General features: G+C 48.3%; 1 protein-coding gene across 1 annotated transcript in view; it reads right to left on the bottom strand.

Annotated features, from left to right (window-relative positions):
* Positions 1-2,396: 2,396 nt before the first annotated feature.
* Positions 2,397-20,849, bottom strand: part of Lrfn2 (leucine rich repeat and fibronectin type III domain containing 2) — a 163,953-nt gene continuing 145,500 nt past the window's right edge. Inside the window, exon 3 of the mRNA XM_060369637.1 lies at positions 2,397-5,938. Coding sequence (XP_060225620.1) covers positions 4,972-5,938 — 967 coding nt within the window. The 3' untranslated portion in view covers positions 2,397-4,971. The remainder of the gene's footprint in view (positions 5,939-20,849) is intronic.

Genomic DNA, 20,849 nt, shown 5'->3' with positions numbered 1-20,849 from the left:
GAAGAAGTCACCTGGCGAGGAAATAGAGTCGTCCTGAAGGTGATGAAGCAGAGGCTTTACAATGTAAAGCAGCATAGATATTTTTAAACTGTGAAGGGACATTGTTCCTGCAGATGTTGGGAGAAGGACTGACCGAGTGGGTCTGGTTCTGTTACGCAGGCTTGGGAAGCTCAGGTGCTTATCTGTGAGAATCTGTCTTGTCACAACAAACTCTCACATCTGCCAGGTGTGTGGTGTGGGAATCTAAGTGTGATATTTCAGGCCTGTTCAGGTTTTGACTGCTGCATGCCTACCATCTTTCTTTTGAGCCAGCCAGTCTGTGTCGCCAGCAACAGCTTGCAGAATTTTCAAGGACTGAAGAAGGAATACAGAGGAAGCCCACGCAAGCCTACAGGTACCCTGAGACCTGCACTGAAATCCATACTTACAGAAAACTGCATACCCCAGACTCTGGGAACAGATTTCTCCAGGTTAGAAATGGGAGCCTGGCATCTAGACCTTTTCCCTGGCTTAACTAAAAAAAATAGCATCCTTTGAAAAAATAAAGTATATCTTTTGGAATTTCAATATATAAAATGGGATAATAAAATAACATTTTTCTCTGACAAAAATCCATGGATGCGTCAATGCAGGGATTATGGAAAAGTGGTTTTAGCTTTTTTGCCAAAGAGTTCATCAGTCGGGTAGGGTCGTACTGTCTCAGCCATCCCACTTCTATCAAAGATGGTTGACCAAAAGGCATCCCCCTACCAGGAAAGCAGACCTTGATATAAGTAGTTTCCTGAGAAGACAAGGGTTTGGGACTAAAGGAGTAAAAAGATGAGGTGTGGCCAGATGTGAGTGACCACGTGTTGGTGTGAGAATCTTTATGGTCAGGGAAAACAGCTATGAGCAGAAGGGAACAGATGAGGCTGACCAGCCAAGGGACTTCCTGGAAGCCGCTCTGGGGAAGAAGCAGGTGATTACATGGTGAGCTCAGCAGTATAATCTGATGTATAACTATCTACTGACCAGGAGAAGGCATGTGCTGCAACCACAGACCAAATCAAGAGCTCCAAAAAGAGGCTGGAGGCCTGAGAAGTTGTTGTTCAGTGTTGCCTGGACCTGGCCTCAGGGAGGGAAACAGTATGGGTGTGTGTGTGGAGAAAGGCTCAGGCTTTGTCGGACTTTTCATGTGACTTGGGGCAGGTCCCATAACCCTTCTGAGCCCTGAGTGCTGCACTGTGCTACTACTTACCATGAGCGAACACGGAGGTGATATAGTAAGATACGCAGTGACACAGGAGGCATTGTGCCTGGAAACGGTGGGAAGCCGCAGGAACTCGCTTTTTTCATCTCCCAGAAGTCCACGCCCCTTATGTGTCTGGAGTCACATCATCCGATGGGCTGGTCTGAACTAGCCCCAAGTGGGACTTCAGCCCTTTAAAGATGGTCAGTCCATACTGAGATTGCAAGTACAATCAAATTACACACCATACGTGTGTGTGTGTGTGTGTGTGTGTGTGTGTGTGCGCGCGCCTGTGTTGTCTCTTTCCTAATTTCATAGTGACTGCTTATTGTAAGAGCATTTTAGATATACAATTGGAACAAAGCATCTTACTAATATTAATTTACCTGTTCATACTTAATTTTCTGAAACTGCAAGAAAATTCAAAATTATAATCGTGTTCTTCTGTTGGGTGGTTCTGTTCTAGACAATACATGAAGACAGGCTCAGAGGTTGTGTGCTAGAGACTCGCTGGCTTTTTCACTTCATATCCAGTTACCCAGCAAGGCATTGAAAAAAGTGTGTGTGTGTGTGTGTGTGTGTGTGTGTGTAAGCCACTAGTATGTGAGTGCCCACAGAGGCCAGAAAAAGGTGCTGGAGTCCTTTGGAGGTGGAATCATAGGCCGTTGTGAACTGTCTGATGTGGGCTTCCTGCCAGAGCAGCAGCTACTCTTAACTTGTGAGGCATCTCTCCAGTTCTCCCACCACACGTGTTTTAAAGCAGGATCTCGGGTAGCTCACGTTGGCTTACAACTCACTGTGTAGCCATGGTTCACCATGAACTCCTGATTCCCTTGCCTCCACCCCCAGTGCTGCAATTGCCGCAGGCTTTTGAAAAATAGTGTTATCTGTTGCTCAGCCAAAATGAATGGAAGGCACCTGTGTTCCCCATCACCCTGTAAGGCAGTAGCCACAAACCAAGAAATTAAGGCTAGGCTTGTAGAGTTGGTTCGTCAATGGCCAGAGGTACCAGAAGGACACTAGAGGTGGCTGAGGACAGGCTTCTCCCTCCCTCTGCTTTTGTCCCAGGGGGACAGGCCCACTCCATATGTCAGAAGATTCCCACACCTTGTATGTGAACTTGGCCAGAAGCAAACTCTGTACTCACAAACACAGGTGCAAGGAAAAATGTTACTTCAATGTCATCTTTAGAAAACCAAGAGTTGTTTCCAGAGAAATGAACAGCAGACATCCACAGACACGAGAAGATTCTTTTTCCTCCCCTCCCAGGCAGCGTGGTGTGGTTGGTTGTATTTGAAGAGTGTGCATTTTATCCAACTTTTTTTTTAAGAGGAGAAGATGGACACTTACATTCTGACCCTGGGGTGTTGCTTCCCCATCCAGGTCAGAAACATGATGTCACAAGAGCAGGTACACATCATGCCATCATGGCTCTGAGCCACTGACCAGAAGACAGTTTGTTGGTTCCTCCCTTCCTTTCTGCCTTTGGGACCACTTCCTCTATGGATCACTTGGATGGTGGGAAATGTGCAGAGAGAAACTGGGGGAGGAAAGCAGTAGGCAAGGAATTAAGAGAGGTTTCCTTTGGGGGGGGGCATTTTGTTCTGTTTTGAAGCAGAGTCCTGTATAGCCCAGGCTGGCCTCAAACTCATTAAAAAGCATCCTTCTGCATCTACCGTCCAAGTGTTGGGATTACAGGAATGCACAGCCATATCCAGTCCAGGCAGATGTTGAAGATCAAACCCGGGGCCTTGTGTGTGCTAGGCAGGAACTCTACCAACAGAGCTAGTTCCCCGGTCCTAGAAATCTCCTTTCAATGGATTGGTGTGACAGAGAAGAGGCAGTTACTGGTGCCTAGGATAGCGTGAAAAATGAGTGTGTGGTTTCTGGAGATACTAATCTGGTGATCAGTTGGTTTTTATAAGAACTGGAAAATGATTTGGGGGCAGACTGAGAGCAGCAAAAGAAACAAAGACAGGAAGGGAAAGGGAGGGGAGGAAAGAAGGAGGCCGGTGTGGAATTTGGGGCTCCCTGGCTGGAGCTGCAGGTCATCTGCAGAGATAGCATCACTTCTAGCATGTGTTTGTGGGCAGGTGAAGCCCGGAGTGTCTGCCTGTGCGCTTTGCAGGTGGTGTGAATGGTGTGTAGAAGTGAGCACAGGCTAGACTGAATGACTGAGTCAGGAAGACAAAAAAGAGGGAGAGGTAGTGTGCTGGCTGTGAGGAGAGAGCTGGAAGGCAGGAGACAAAGACCAGGAATGACAGAGTCGAGGAGTCACTCTTTGTCCAAAGCAGCTTTTCTCCAGCTGTGTGGGTGTAGGGGTGGGGTTCACGCCCAGGTGAACATAACTTCAAAACTGCTTTCTGTTCCCGTTCCAGCTCCATTACCTCCATGGACAGATACTCCACAGGGAACTATGAGAAGGCACCTCCCCAACCCTGCCACGAACACCCTGAACCGGCTTTGCAAGGAGCATGCAAGGTACAAACTTTGCACACAGAACTACCCTAATTGGGGGAGAAAAACGGGGCCATAGAGGATGAAAGCCTCCCCCAGGAGGTGGGTAGCCTTGGCCTTTCCTCTGGCTTGATCACATTAGGCAAACTTCATGCTCTGAGGAGAGGGAGGATCATTTAAGGACGGGTTGATCACAGATACCCCGCAAGCTCTGGAAGAAGGTTCTTAAAAAAGGTTCAGCTTCTGCTTCAGACTTCTAACCATTCCCATTGTGCCATGGCAGGGTAGGAACTGCTCCCGTGGCTTGTTCCTGGTGACACTCCAGCATGTATCACATACCTAGAGCTGGGAGGACCTAGTTCATCTTTGGAAACCTTCTAGGACCTTTTAAGAGTTTGCCAGGTGGGAAACTGAGGTCCAAAGAGAGAAAAGGTCTTTCTCTCTTCCATGTCATTTAGTGGCCTATTCTTAGGGCTCCAGAAACCAGCCTCAGGGTCTAAAATGCCCTCCTCATGCCTCATCCACATTCCTAAGAGTTATGGCCAGCAGAAGCTCTGGTAGACCCCCAGGAAAAGAGGAAACAGCCTCGTATAAGATCTCTTCCACTCTACACCGTGAATTCCTTTCTCAGTTCCAACCTGCAGCCTGGGGTTAACTTTCTAACTTAGTCTGTTGTGCCGGGACTGGGTGTCATGTCTGGGAAACTGTGTCATTCGCACATCCCAGAGCAGGCTGTGGGGCTGGGCAGGGCTTGTGGGGCTCTAGGTAGGTGGTTCCACAGTATACCCAGAGTTTCGTTGATCTACAATAATTACCTACTCCCACCCCTCTCTTATCTCACCCCTCCAGCCTGCTGGGAACACACTTTTACATGTAGAGGACACCCTCAGTTATCCAGAAGAATGAAGAGGAGTCTGGGAAATGGAAAAATAAATTAAGAAATCAAAACAACACTGGATCCATAAGCAATCCGAAGCCGCTTGCTTGTCACTACATTTGTGAATAGAAAGGCGGTTTGTCGCCTCTCCAAACACTCAGGGCTCAGTCCAACACATGAGTGAGTCCCATTCCCTGAGCATACCCCGCTGGGTGGTGGGGACAGGCCTGGGAAGGTGACACTGGGAAGAAGGGTGTAGCTGGGCAGAAGGACATGAGGCTGTTGACAGGGAGACAAGACTGTCCCTGGATGTAAACATCACCATGGAAATTCCACAAATACTTGCCAGCGCGACTCTGAGCCCTTCCCCTCCCACTTTGAGGGTGGGAGGGAGGCTGCTCCACCCTGGCTACACAGTACTTTCCATTACCCACTCTGAGCTGCCAAACGTTCCCCGGGCTCCCACCAGGTCACTCTCCTCAAAGGGCAAGAGCATGCCATTGACAGACAGGCTGCGCTTCGTCCAGATGTTTGAGACACGCCTAGGGGGGCTGTAGCCCCCAGGGGCAGCTGCAGCTGCAGCCGCAAAGTCCCCCATGTCAAAAGAGTGGCTTCGTTTGGCCTTGCCCTCCAGGGGCAAAGGGAGAAGGCTCCTGGCACGGGTGGCCGGGGGTCCCAGCAGTGGCTCTCGGTCTGAGTGGTGGCCCCTGGCTGATGTCCCTGCCCCTCTCCCTGCTGGAGTCCTGGAGTCTAGAAGCTCTTCTTTCCTTTGACTCTTGAGGTCCAAGGAGGCAAAGGCTCCCATCAAGCGGTCAAGGCTGGGCTTGGAACGAGGAGCAGGGGGTGGAAGCCTCCAGGGACCCCGGCCCAGGCCTGCAGCTTCCCCACTGCCCAGAGAGCTGGAGGAAGAAGAGTCGCAGGCCCTGGCCAGGCTGGTACTGAAGTCCATCAACTCATTCCTCACCACGACCTTGGGGTGTGCCTGAGGAAGCTGCCCAACAGGCATCCCACCCAGAGGTGGAGGCTGGGCCCCATTGGTCTGTGAGTACACATTGCTGACAGTGGCTGCTGCCATTTTGCCTGGGGTGTCCTGGTTGCAGACCTTATACCGGACCATGAGGATAACGATGAAGACCAGCAGTGTAGCCACAATGATGCCCCCGATGACCAGAATCATCGTGCCCCCCAGGATCTGGCTGTGCATAGACTGGCATTGTGGGTAGTCAGCCTTGGTGAAGAACTGGGCGCAGCCCACAATGTTGGTGGCTGTGAGCGTCGTGGCTGTGTCGTCCCACATGGCCAGCACACACAAGTCGTAGCCCGTCCCGGACACCAGGTTGTTGACCACGAAGGCCTTGTTGGAGGCTGGGATCATCCTGGGGAGGGAGGCAGACACAGAAAATAAGAGAGGGTAGGGTAATGGGGAGCAGCCGCAGGCAGATATAGAGTCACAGAGATACAAGCAGGCCCTCTGGGACGATGGCAGAGACTGAAAAAGGAGACAGATAAACCGTAGAGAGAAGAGGAAGGGAGGGAAGGAGAAGGGACAGCAAGGAGGAGGGAGGGAGCAGTCAAGAGTTAGGAGTATGGGAAGAAAATAGTGAAACAAAGATAGACTTGTGATCTGGAAGATCCAGGAGACAGTTGAGGGTGAAAGAAAAAATGAAAGAGAAATATTCTGGCATGGCGTGTCGGAGAAAGGAGGAAGAGAGAACATTCTCACTCCAGGTCTGGGTAAATAAGTACCCCACAGATTCATACATTAAGACAATGAATACAAAGGGGAAGGGGAAAAAGTGAGAACATAAAAGTATGAACGAGGGGAGGCATCCAGACATGGGACAGAATCAGAGGTAGTGGCAAAAAGCAATAGGGGAGCGAAGGCACCAGGGAAAGACAGAGAGGTTAGAGGCAGGAAGACTCAAGAGTTAGTGGGGTGGCTGCCCCTTCCCCACATCTGTTGCTAATATCTTTCCACCCATCTCTTAACACCAGAAGGCATCAGGGATCCTGGAGACCTCCCTGAGCCTTTGCTGTGAAACTGAGAGCCCAGATCCCACCCTGAGCCTGTGTCCAGCTCCTCTCATTTACAGGGGTCTTCCTGATGAGGAGGGAACACATCCTCTGTCTGGTTGTGGGGTGTTAACAGGAGAGAGCAGGCAGTGAATAGGGAACCTGCGGCTTAGAGGGAAAGATTCATCCAAGAGACCTACAGCAGAGTTTCCTGGCTGGGAAATCCTTGCTTGGTCCCTCCACCTTTGAGGAAGGATGGGTAGGTAGCAATGTCTCCACGTGGGAGCTTGTCCATGGCAGCCTGAGCCATGACTGAGAGACTGAGAGAACCTCCCAGAAGCCTGGAAACAAGCTTTAAGACATTTGCCATGCCATCATGTTTCTGCTCTGTCCAGAGATGAATTCTGGGCCACTCCCATAGAGTGCAGAGGCCAGCCAGGTGTAAGGACGTCCCCTGAAGCTTTCCTGTACTCCGTTTTCCACCTCTAAAGCCTTGCATCCTCCAGTCCCTTGGGAACAAAATGGCTCTATCAGCTCCCATCAGTTCCTCAAGCTCAGAGCCAAGCAGCATAATTAAGCCATCAAATATGAAATACCAAAGCATGAAGACTTCCACCTGAGAACCTGCTGGGATGAAGGGGCGGACAGCTATTGACAACCCATCAGAGTGCAGCGCTGGGGGCTACTGTCCTTTTCCACGCTGCTTGGGAGATTCATTAGAGGAGATTCCCCAAGCTCCATCCTTCCCCTACCCCACAGGGAATGGGGTGGAAGAGGCCGGCTAGGTCCTGCAGACTGGCACCTTAGGTCTGTCTGGGGCTTTGCAGCCTTCTCTTCATCCACACACCATGAGCATTTAGAGAGAGAATGTGTGTTCACAGACTGGGGAGAAACGGTTGAAGCTCAGAGAAGTTAGATGGTTTGCTCAAGGTTACATAGCTAGAACTGTCTTTTCACTCACTAACAGATATGGGAATACATTTTCTCCTCTTATTGAAGAAAGGTCTTTATTGGAGGGCGTTGAGATTGCTCGCTCAGTGGGTAAAAGAGCTTGCCCACAGCAAATCAGCTCTTCAAAATTGTCTTCCTACTTCCATGCATGTGCCATATGCACACTAATTAACACATCATTTTAAAAGAAATTAGAATTGTTATTACATTTCATGTATTTACTTTGTGTGTGGAGGAGGTGATGCATGCATGCCACGCTGTATGTGTGGAGGTAAGAGTCTCTTCTCTCATTCTATCATGTGAAACCCAGAAATTGAAAGGAGGTTGCCAGCCTTTGTGGCTAGTGCCTTCAAAACTCCAAGCCCTCTTACCAGGCTATAAATAAAATTTTGTCTTAAGTCCTCCCTGGTCCTGGAACCTGTTATTAGCCACCCATTTCTCTGCTCAGAGTCTGTTGTGGTTCATATCAAAGATCCCAAGCCTGTTGGATTATCTGCTGGGCAGGATCCAAGGATGTGGCTAGTCCTGCAGGAAACACTGGGCTCCTTCTTCTGGGGTCCTAGGTGCCAGTCAGAGTAGATGTTAAGGAATCCCAGAAAGAACAGAGCCCACTGGCGACTGTAAGCTAGGTGTCTGCCATGTTCCTTGTTCGTCCTCTAAGCTCTGTAGGGTTGCCTCTCAGAATTCTCCCTTTCCAGGTGGGGAGGCAGAGCCAGACCCAGGTCATGGAGTGCAGCTATGGGCTCCAGTGAGTCAAGGCCTGAACTGTCACACTGGCTTGTGGGCACTGCAAGAGTATACCCCAGAGAGGAGGGAGTCCTGTCCCTGTATCCGGAACGGCTGCTAGGAAACACAGCTTTCCACACTTAATGGGTCTAACCTCAACAGTTCTAGGATGTAGGATCATGAGCCTAGAAATCAGTTTGAGGTTAGGTGTATTTTAGAGGGAAACAGAAATGCCTATGTTGTCCGTGCAAACAACCATAGTGGCAGAGAGGGAAAAGGGGGTCAACTCTGGTCGAGACAGCTTGCTGATCTTGTAGAGGACCTGAGTCCAGTCCCCAGCATTCCTGTTATGCACCTCACAACTGCCTACAACTTCAGCTCTAGGGGATGATCTGACAGCCTCTTCTGACCTACCTACAAACCTGTGCATGACAGACACAGAGAAAGGAGGAGGAGAAGGGAGGGAAGGAGGGAGGGAGACACACACACACACACACACACACACACAGAGACAAGGAGACAGAGGGGGGAGAGGGAAGGAGGAAGGGAGAGGACTAAAGCAGAGAGCCCAGCTGGCTGAATCAAGTTTGCTTTCACTAGGAGCAGCCATCAGCCCTTACTGGGTCTCTCTGTGTGCTTGGAGGTTTAAACACATGGATTCACTCACTTTCTTGACACCTGGAAGGCAGTCATTACTGTCGCTCTCGCATAGAGAGACAGGAAGCTGCCCGCTTGACAGTTTCCCTTTGGACAGAGCTAGAATCAAGATGGGATTATGGTGACCCCCCCCCACACACACACACCCAGTATGTGTGTGTGCGTGTCTGTGTGTGCATTGTACACAAATGTATGTAAGTGTGTGTGTATGGAGGCCAGATGTAAGCCATAGGTATTGTTCCCAGGGGGGCTTGTCCACCTTGACTTTTTGAAATAAGGTCTCTCATTATCTGGGGGTGTGCTTGTTTGGCTTGGTTGGCTACCCAGCAAGCCCCGGGGGTTCTGTTCTCACCTCCTGCTGAGCTTCTGTGACCTGAACTCAGGACTTCAGTTCACAGTCAGCACTCCAATGACCGAGCAGTCTTCGGAGCCCCCAGGAATGACATTCCTCTTCATCCAAAGTAAGACCATAGCTGTCTCCAGGCATCCAGCAGTCCAACTGCACTAGAGCCATGTGGAGTGGGTGCCAGTCAAAATCTAGTGCTTCCACCGGAGCTCATCTCCTACCTGAGTTTTCCACACTGCATCATGTTGTCCTAAGAAAACCATCCGGTCATCCTTGAAGCAAGCCCAGGATGGCTACACCTCCTCACTCTACCAGCTAAACAACCCTTTCCAGCTCCACGTTAGTGCCTTTTCACTTTGGGACGTGGAGGAAAAACAACTTAGCTCCTGAGACTTGCCAAGGGTCAGGGACTACCTGTGACTCACCAGCGGCCATCAAAGCACCTTGTCATGTAGATCGAAACCTAGGCTGCCTCTCACATTGTTCTCTGCCCCTCTTATCCAACTCTTCTCGCTCAAGTTCTTAAGAACATCGCAAGTCAGCCAGAGCCTGGAGAGGCAGAAGTCACAATCTAGGGCCCAGCTTTAAGCTGAGGTCACAAGGCAGAGGAGATTGCTCAGCAAGAGTGCAGACTGCTTTTGTAGAGGACCTGAGCTCATTTCCCAACACCCACAGGCGGTGGCTCACCTGTAACTCCAGCTCCAGGGGCTCCAATGCCCCCTGCTGGACTTCACAGGTAACCGCACTCATAGACACCCACGTACCTATAATTTTGAAATACTAGTGAATCTTTACATTTCAGGTCTACTCTAAAGGATTGTCTAACATGTATGTACCTGACCATAACTGTTATGAACATTCCAGCAACAGTTGAATGTTTCTGAATATGCAATAGCCACAAATTAATTCAAAGTCAAATGCACAACACATTCAATGTGTTTCCGGCAGCGGTCACACATGCTATGTGATGTAACACTGAAGCCTTGATTCTGAACACATGATGTGTGCACATTGCCTTGTCTGTGATGTCACACCAAGCAAAGCCAATAAGCTCTGCCCAAAACAACTCAGGTTAGGCTATTGGATATTGTAGTGGTTTTTTTTTTGTTGTTGTTGTTGTTTTGTTTTGTTTTGTTTTCTGTGCATGCAGAGATTCTGCTCCTATAGAAACATACTGGTTTAATTATAGAAAGCAAGAACTATTTTCCTCCCATCCTTGCCCAGCATGTAAGTATCAAATAATATATCTTTGGATTGTACTGTACTTGATGTAAAAACTGTTGTTTGAGTTGTTGGCTTGAGTTTTATAAGAAAAAAAAAACAAACTCAAAATAAATGAAAAAAAATTGGTTTAGGATTAGGACAGAATTTCTGTCAATTTCTTTTGAAATGGCCATAAATATCTTTCTGTCATTTTATATTATGTACTTATGTAAAGTGGCATTCTCAGTATTGTAGATTACAAAACCAAAATATCAATCAACTCTTAAAAATGTTGAAGATGCTCCACATCCTTCAGTACCAAATATGCAGCCAAGATTTGATTCTGTGTTAAAAATAAGCGAGCACATCCATCTCATTAGTATGAAATTTGCTTTGGTCTTCAACACGGTAAAATTGTGTGTATACGGAGGGATTGTTCAAAAACCAATTTCTTGATGGTCTGTTCTCAGTAAGTGTTCGATTTGTACACCTATTTCATAGACTACATGTGATTCCTGGAATTATGTGATTTTCTCGAGCAGAAGGGGATTGCAAGTGGAAACAGTTCAGGGAGCCATGATATAGGGGATATAGACTGTACAAAAGGACTGATTTATTGCAAAGAGGTAGTCAGGGCACAGGGGCTCAAAATGCAATAGCAATAACCATGGCCGACATCAGCCAAGCTGCCATTCCCCTGCTGCTCCAGGGAGGAGAGAGAATCATGTACCATCCACAAATAGGTGCTGGTCTACAATTTTTGTCCTATCTCCGTGACCAGACAATGCAGAAACTAGGCATAAGTCTTACAGTAATTTAGCACTGTCTGTCATGTGCCAGCATGTGACAGGTTTTCTGAGAATTTATTCTAATTATGTTCTAAGATCCTTGGTCTGCAACAGATTAAGAAGCAAAGCGGGTCCTTCTTCTTAGGGAGTGCTCTGAGAGGCACGACTCTCAAAGACAGTTTCTTAACGTCCGTCAGCCTTGTGGATCCTCTAGCTCTCCCCCACCTGCCGTGGTAAGTTCTAGAAGGGAGTGGGTATGTCTCTTTCCACTTCGCCAAGCAGTACCCCTTGCCTCTATCCCTGACGTATTAGAATATAGCGTAAGCCCTGACAAACCAAAAAGTTACTGAACGTTGGTAAGTTTCTCTATGAGAAAAATCACCTCTTGTTGAGATGCAGAGGTCTATAGAATTCGGTTAATAGGCAGAAGTTTCCAGGGAAACCTCAGAAGGTGGGAAACGAATGACTATGATGCCCAGGGTCCCAGTGCTACATCCACAGCCTTCTACTGTTATTCATGGTGCACCTGACTGAAGCCAGATTCCATGATCACACTGGCCAGCCTTTCAGAGCATGAATCAAGGATACAGGGGTCGTGGGTCATGGGTCGTGGGTCAAAGGACAGCAGCTAACGGCCTGAAGGGACACATCTGTGTCTGTGAAAAACTATTTCTGAAGTCCTGAAGTGTTTTTTGTTTTTGTTTTTGTTTTTTTAAATGTGTGTTGGTGTTCTGCCTGAATGTATGTCTGTGTGAGGGTGTTGGAACCCCTGGAACTGGAGTTACAGACAATTGTGAGCTGTCGTGTGGGTGCTGGGAATTGAACTCAGGTCCTCTGAAAGTGCAGCCAGTTGCTCTTGATTGCTGAGCCATCTCTCCAGCCCATTTTTAAATCGTGTACCCTGACAGCATCCCTGTTAGCAGGAAGCATAAACTTGCTGTTTTAAATTAAGATGCTCCAAAGTGTTCTATTTAATTAAATTCACATGTTCTAAAACACAGTTTAAAACTATAATCCAGTACTTATCAAAAACAAAACAGGCCTAAGTGGCTGCTTCAGTCTCTCTCTCTCTCTCTCTCATAGTAATCTCTCAGATCCTGGATGTGTCTGAGATCTTTCCAGAGAAGTACTTCTTTTCCTTTGGAGATTCCTACATGAACATCTGAAGACCTTTTGTGGATATGTGGTGTGTGTGTGTGTGTGTGTGTGTGTGTGTGTGTATAATGTATATGGTCCTGGTATGTATGAGCATTATACAGATAAATATTATGCATTATGTCGGGGGTTATTGGTGTGTCTGAGAAGTATCATTATGATTATTTGTATGTGCGTGCATATATGTGTATGTATGCACATACATATGTGTGTTTCTCTATGTGTTATGTATGTGTCTCTGTATGTGTGCATTTGTGCAAACTGTGTGTGTGTGTGTGTATTTATGGTACATAAAACTCTGGTCCCAGTCAACATCAGTCACTTCTCTATTCCCCTTCTACCCCTTCTACATCTGACAACGATGTTGGAATCTCCTGTGTAACCTCATGCAGACCATGGTAAGCCTGCTGTTTCCCAATGACAGAGTTGGCCTCCAAGAATAGCCTTTAGGTTGAGTGCCACAATTCATTCTCTGGTGCCGTGCCATAAGGGTTAACCTCCACTGTTAACTAACAAGATTTGGAGTCACCAAGGAGGCATTCTGCATCTGGAGAGAAGTTTCATAGAAAATTAACTGAGGAGGGAAAATCTGCCCTGAATACGGGTAGCATCGGCCCATAGTTTGGGGCTTTAGACTGAAAAAAGAAAGGGGAAAAAAAATGATGCCAGCTGAGCGCCAGCTAGCATCTCTTTCCACTTTCTGACTACAGACACAGCATGACCAACAACTTTTCTTCTCTTGTTACCATGCCTTTCTTCTCCCTGAGGGCCTATACTCTCAGACTGTGAGTCAAAATAAACCATTACTTCCTAAAGTCCTTTTGGGGGTATCCTGGCACTGTAACAAATCAAGTGACTAATGCATAAGGTCTCCCATCTCCATTCATATTTGCCAGCATCCCTTGCAGCTAAGTCTAAGTGGTACATTGTGGCAAACAGATGGAAGGGAGTCATGTGTGTAGACCTTCAAGAGCAGGGATGCATCCCGAGCATGCTCCTCTGTTCTACACTAGCCTGTGTGGGGATTTGACCTTGGCTGTCTAGAGGACACGAAGGCCCAGGCTCCTCGGAAGCAAGTGTCTTTACAGTGTGACACATGGCACTGGAGAGGAGAAAGCACAAGGTATTAAACAGTATTTCACTGCTCTGCTGATACAGCAAGGCTTCCCTGCTTCATATAGTTCCTCTGGTAAGATGAGGGGACCTGAAAAGTCTGTCGTTTGCCAGTGACCAAAACAAGGGTAAACACATTAGAGGAATGATTGGCCTATACCTGAATGGAACCTCTTGCCTGTGTTCTCAGTAAACACCCTCTCTTTCATCCTCATGATCCCTTCAGTCTCACTTCCTCCAGCTCCCCAGAACCAGCCATTTCAGAAGCTTGTCTCCCGTCCCTCCATCAGAGACTCATCACCGCTGCCTACTGAGCTGCAGCCCTCATTTAGGGAGGTCTTGCCAAGCTGCTTGCTTTACTTCCTGCTTTTGCATGCTCATTACCCATCTTCATAGCGCCACATCAGCAACCCACTCCGGAAAGCTTTCATATCTTAGGCCCATGATAAACGGTCTCGTTAAACAAAGGCAGACAGCCCGCCCTCCAGCTTCACCCAGGCCCATGAGCCACGGAGGTGGTTGTTTCCTTCCCAACATCAATGGTAAGAAAGAGAGAAGATGTGACTGGTTCCATGGCACACATGTACACACTCACTAAGCTCTTACCCTGGGACAGACACACACAGAGATGCGGTATCAGGCAGCATCTCTATTCTAGGCAGTGACAACCATGGCTAGAGAAATGTAGCCTCAAGTAGATAGACCTCCTGGCCAAGCTCCACCAAGTCAAAAGGGGCTGGGCCAGTGTGACAAGCCACTCAGCCCTCTGTATCTGCATGGTCAGTGTCTCCAAAGTCAACACATTGTGCCCAAGAATTATTTGAACAAAAATTTCGGAATATGTCTATCTGATGTATGTGTGTGTGTGTGTTGTTTATATTTGTCTCTCTGTGTGAAATATGTGTGTACATGTGTGGTGTACACGTGTGTATGTGAACATGTGTGTGTGTGTGTGTGTGTGCGTGTGTGTGTGTGTGTGCGTGTGTGTGCCAGAGAAAAAATGTCAGGTTTTTGGTATCTTCCTTTATTGCTCTCCACCTTAGTTTTTGGAGACATACTTTCTTCACTGAACCTGGAGTCCACTGACTGACTAGAGTAGCCAGGCTATTCAGAAAGCTCAGAGGTCCCCTGCCTATGTCCTGCTAGTGCTGGGGTTACACAAGCTCTCTGGTGTGCCCAGCTTTTTACATGGCTAAGGGCATCCAAACGCAGGAGTTCGTGCCTGCAAGGCAAACCCCTTTCCCACTGAGCCGTCTTCCCAGATCCTGTATAATTTTTTTTTTTCTGGTCACTATCCCTGAAACAAACAGCTCTCCAATTATTGAGACTGTGTCGACATTATATTCAGCAATGAAAGATGTGTACGGCGAGGAGTTACAATGGACCGGGGCGTTATGGGTTATATGCCTCTAATACACTTGAACATGAATGTTGGTGTGCTAGAGAAGTGGCCTGGAACCAGTTGTCTTCAGACACTAGGAAACAACAGCACATGGTGTTATCCTGGACATCTCTAGGCAGAACTAGAGCTTGCCAGGAAACACACTTTCGTGTCAAAGAAAAAACACACATGTAATGGTCCTAATGGATGTTTATTGATGCTTACTAATGTTGAAGCTATCTTGAATATCTTGTACATGTTCATTTCATCCTTTTGGCAACCCTGTGTGTAGGGGGTAACTATCATCGCTATGAACAGATGAAGAAATAGAAGCTTGTTGAAGAGATATGACTTGCTCAACGCCTCACAGATAATAAGTTTGTGTTCATACAAGATCTGAATCTGGGTTCAGTTCTCAGAACAGATCATTTCTTTGAAAGAAGTGGGGCATGGGGTTTGCTGGTTAGCCAGTATAGCCAGAAGGGCAAGCTCCAGACCAAGCAGAGACCATTTTCCGGAAATAAAAAGAAGAGGGGCTGGAGGGATGGCTTAGTGGTTGAGAGTGCTTGCTGCTCTTACAGAGGACCCAGGTTCGGGTCCCAGTACCCTTGTTGGGTGATCATGACCACCAGTAACTCTAGATTCCAGGCATCCAATGTCTTCTCCTGGCCTCTGTGGGCACCAGTATACATGTGGCACAGAGACATACACATTAGTACACAGAGATACAAAATCAAAACAAAGCTTATAAAAAGACGGGCAAATGGTGCTCCTGAGAAAGGTCACCAGAAGTTGACCACTCACCTCCACATGTACACAAATGCATGTGCATCAGAACACACATGCCTCAGGGACGTAAGCCAACGTAAGTGCACACACATGCCCCAGGAAAACGGCCATGATGGAGACTATCTGAAGACCAAGCTCCAGTCCTCCTTGCACATGCTCTTCTGGATGGACGGATGGATGCTATTGCAGCTGCTGAAGCACTGGGGAAGCCTACTCTGATTCCAGCCTGGGGCTAATAACCTTCACACTCCGTGTGTTACCTAATTCTGATGTTGCAGGATTCTGCCACTCTCTCACCAGAAGGAGCTGGGTAGAAGGGTAATGCTGCTAGAGGACCATGCCAGCAGGTCACCAAGTACAGACATACACAGGGTTTAACACACATGTTGCCTGGGCTCTGGGCTCAAATCCTCTGCAGGTCACTGGCTATGTGTTTGCTATTTCACTTCCCAGAGCTTTGGTCTTCCTGTTTGTAAAATAGCTTGTTGGCCATAGGGATTATGGCAAGAGAAAGCTGCTGAAGCTGTGATCAGACATGAGTCCATAAGAAGGAGTGAGCATTTGGAACCATGTCCTTAAGGCAAGTGGTCCAGAGTGGCTAGACCCCTAACTTGTCTACTGTGTTCTGCTGCACGGCCTCGGCTCCTTCCTGACCTCTCAGCAGACGCCCTGCTCACAGGAAGGTTATCCAGAAGTACACAGCAGAAAAACAAAGAGCGGTGTAGAGCGGAGACAAAAATGTCCCCGAGGCTCACTGGCCGGCCGGTCTAGACAATTAGTGAGCTGACAATTTGTTTACTGATGAACTCGATCCCAGTGTCGACCATATAGGGTAGGGTCATGTCTCTGAGGTGGATGGAGCTGAGGGTGTTAGCGCCTAGGTTTCTCTACAGCTCACAGGGTTTCAGCACCGCTGGAGCCCAGAGCCAGTCTTGTTCAGAGTCCCCAGAGGCCCTTACCTTCTTTTCCTTCCCCTCGGCTCACAGGATGCCCACCACAGGAAGACAGAGCAGAAGCTCCTGGCAGCGGGTGATTTACTGACGTCTTTATCCACGCTCTGATATTTCATGGCTCCCAGGGCTTTGCTGGAGTAAATATGACCTTTTTTTTCTTCGCTTTGTTTAAGACTCAAGGTCAAAAGCCCAGCTGTGATCTATCAGTTACGCGCTCTTCCAGACACCTCCGCATCACAAGTTCACAGCAGAGATTCATGGCACCACTCTCAGCCCTTCTTGCCTACCTGGCCGGTGATGCTAGGACAGAAAAGCTGTGGCCATGTGACTCTAGGGAAAAGATGGCTCTTGGAGGGCTGGGTCCAGGCTGTTAATCTCCACCAAGTCTGCCTGCTGTTAGGGTCAAGACATGGCCTGGTTTTTTCAGTCTGCTCAGAGACAGTGATGGGAGCCCATGCAGCCGTGACTCAAACAGCAAGTTATAAATCAGAACACCCGAGGGCTTGACCATCTCTGCGTGGAGAAGGCATACATCTTCCTGACTCTGATGGAATCTTCCAGGTCCTCTAAGTCACTTTCTGCCCTCAATTCAAAGCTTTTTTTTTTTCCTGGGCTATCACTAATGCTGCCAGGAAAGTTCTTCCTCTTGTCTAACCATGACTCCTCTGAAGAGCCCACCCACTTTCTACTTATCTGTGGGTAGGTGGGCTCATAATCCTGTTTTCCCATGGCATCTCCACTGGCAATGGATGATAATTCTGGGGGTTGTCAGCAAGGAAGAGAGTAAGGAACAGGGTAGTGTGAAAGTGAATAAAGTTGCTGTTTTGACTTAAACCTGTCACCTGCAACCCTCTCCCCCAGCAAGACACTCCTCACATCCTCTCTTGTCCTGAGAGAAGTGTGCAGACACTCTTTGAAGAGTGGGGAAGGCCTGGGCTCAAACTCTGCTTCTTGGAAAGTCAGAAACTAAGAGATGAGCTGTAGGGTACATGCCAGGTCCCTCTGCCGTGCCTGGGATCCTATTCATTCCTGACCCTTCTGGGTGGTGTCCTCTTCTAAGACACCCCATTAGACTTCCTTCGGTGAGGTCTATCCTCAGGCCTGGTTCTCAGAACTCATCTTGATATCGCTATATTCCATCACAGCAGTGGGGATAGTGGGTAAAGAGGAAGGCTGGTGGGGATGGCCTTGGACTGTCTCACTCTTACCCTGGTTGTTTTTTCAGGCTGTGAAATTCACCAAAACAAGTTTCATTTTAAAGCCAGAAGAGCCGAGCCCAAGATGGCTGTGCAGATCAAAGAGCCGGATTGAAACCGAGGACCTTAGCTCTCCTGTTCCCCCACCCCAAGCTCTCTCAGGCTTTTGCTCATATGTCCAGGAAGGGCACCTGGGCTTAGAGGTTCCCTTGTCACCTGTGATGCTCTCTGCTTCCTGCATCTGCTAAGATTTCCACAGTGCCCTTTACAGCATTAGCTTCCTCTACTGTACACCCCAACCCCTCCCAGGCTTCTGCCCATTAGAGGCACAAAAGAATGCTCCTCAAATCAAAGATTTTCAGGTTCTTTATGCTCTGGGATGGGGTCCTCTGAGCCCTCCCACAGGGAAGATGAGGAGAGCAGGGTCTGACTCTCAGCCACAGCCCACAACCTGGAAGCTTCTGCAGTCCCTGTCCTTAGGGAGAGAACTGCTGACTCCCAGCCACACCCACATGGAGTTTTCCAAGCTTTCCACCCAGACCTTCTTGGCAACAGTCGTAGCCGGGGGAGGAGATGAGCACAGGCTGGGAGCAGCCTTGGCATCAGCTCAGTGAGCACGAGGTGGCATTTTGATGGGTGGTAAAAATATCTCCCTGGTGTTCAGGGCCAGCTGCCACCCCACCACCAATCTAACTTCCCAGATCCCGTCCCCGTGCCCAGCCCCCGAAAAGCCCACTCTGTCCACATGTCCTAGGGGATAGAATCCAGGTCACCAATCTCCTTATCTCAGAGCGCTTTCATACCCTGTGATAGCTGCTTCTGTCATCGCGGTCAGATCCTAGCACAAAAGCCTTTAGCCTCTCGGGAAAGTGAACGGCTCTCAGAAGTGCTGTGGCCTGGCTAATAAGCTAATTAAACAGTATCATAAATAAGGACTATCAGGGCTGCTGGGGGTGTGGCGCAGCGAATGGAGTGGTTGCTCAGGCCCACCTCCAGCGCTGCATAAACGAGGTGTGGCAATACGTGCCTGCAATCCCAGCATTTAGGAGGTAGGGTCGGGAGAACCAGAATTTGAAGGTCATCCTTAGCTACACAGAGAGTTGGATGCCAGCCTGGGCTACGTGAGAAGCTATGAAAAGACCTGTCATCAGAGTAAGAAGAAAACAGATGAGAGAGTGAGGTGGGGGGGCACATTGGCAGAGGAGCTGGGTCAACAGCAGTGGGAGGCTCAGCTACACACTGAAAAATCGGAGTGCCTCCCCCCACCCGCTTTCAGGGGCCTCCTTAAGGTCCTCCAACACAGAAAGACATAGCCAGGCCTCTGCCAGAAGACTCAGCATGGAGGCATCTGGTTTACTCCTAAGCCACACTCTAATTGCCTTTGCATATATGTAGATATTCATAGACAAGAGGCTCTCTGCATGGCAGGTCTCTCAGCCCTACAGATCTAAGCTACCTCATCCATCTTCTCCCTGAGTGAACTTTATAGCCACCATCCTTCATCACAGCATGCCTCTGTCCTGCTTTCAAGTTCCCAATGGCTCCTGCCTCCAGCAAGACAAAACCCAAGCCTTGGTCTGGCCTCTGAATTCCTACCTGATGCAATCCTGCCCCACCCACAACTCACTCCCTGCCACTCTGCCCCAGATACCCTGGAGTCGATGGTGCCTCTCCAACAGGGCAAGCACATTCCTACCCAAGGGCCTTTGCATGCACTGCCTCCTCTGTCAGGCTGTTTCCATAGCTTTGGGTGTCTACTCCAGTGTCTCTCCTCTGGGAGGTCACTCCCTAATCACCCACATAAAACAGTAGCCTGAGGCTGTCTCTTTGCTTTTCCCCCTAGTGTTCATTTACAATAAAATTTTAAGGATTTCTTTTAAGTTATTTATATTGTGTAATATATATACGTATGTGTATATATATATATATGTTATATATATATAGTGTATATATGTATGTGTGTGTGAGTGCAGGTGCCACTGGCAGCCAAAAGAGGGCAGCAGATCCTCGGTGGCCGGAGTTACGGACCAGGGACCACTGTGGTCTGCCCAGTGTGGGTGTTGGGAACAAAGCTCAAGTCCTCTGCAAGGGTAGTACACGCTTTTCACCTCTCAGCCTCTCCCTAGCCTCTAAAACGTTTTTGTTGTTGTTGTTGTTGTTTTGTTTTGTTTTGTTTTATTTGTTTTTAATTTTAAGACGAGGTTTTGTGTAACACAGGATGATTGAACTCAATATAGAGTTGGGGATGACCTTGAACTTCCAATGCTCCTGCCTGCACCTCCTGAGTGCTGGAATTATACCCACACACCACCATATCCAGTTTTTGTGATGCTGTGGATTGAACCCTGAGTTTTGTGCATGCTAGGCAGGTACACCTGAGCTACATCCACGGCCTTATATTTTAAATTCTTTTCTTTTCCTTCTCTCTCCCTGGTAAGCCTGAAAGCTTCTTCAAGACCAGAACTTTGACTACATTGTTGCAACCCAGGGGTCTTGATGAGATACTCTTTCCTGCCCTGACTTCCCTGCGATGAGAGACTGTATCCAGAAAAACCCTTTTCTCTCCCATAGCTCTTTTGTTAGGTTACTTTATCACAGCAGCAGAAGTAAAACTAAAACAGCATGGAAAGAAGGAAAAGCAGAACCTGACCCCAACCTTGTACTGGCTGCGCACACTCAGCTGAGGGGTAAGATGTGCCTCTGAGGCTGCTCTGGGTGAGCTCTTTTTTCCCACAGGCTCTGTATATTGTCTCTTTGGAGAGTTCAGAGTTCTAGTCTCAGCCACGAGAGATGAGGAGCACAAGGAAGACTGAAGCTAGACCAGAAGTTCTGGACTTTTCTTTCCAGAAGACAGGGACTCACCCCAGCTTTGGATTGCAAACGCTTTGTAGGCCAATGCCATCCAAATACCTGAGGTCCTAGTATCCATACCATGAGGCTATGATCCCAGCAGTGGCTGGGGAAGCCTTGGGGAGTAGGACATCAGATACCAGCCTGAACCAATTCAATAGATGAT

Source organism: Meriones unguiculatus, chromosome 16 (genome assembly GCF_030254825.1).
Source record: "Meriones unguiculatus strain TT.TT164.6M chromosome 16, Bangor_MerUng_6.1, whole genome shotgun sequence".
Lineage (NCBI taxonomy): Eukaryota > Metazoa > Chordata > Mammalia > Rodentia > Muridae > Meriones > Meriones unguiculatus.
The sequence above is the reverse complement of the archived record's forward strand: the minus strand, read 5'-3'. Positions and strand labels throughout refer to the sequence as shown.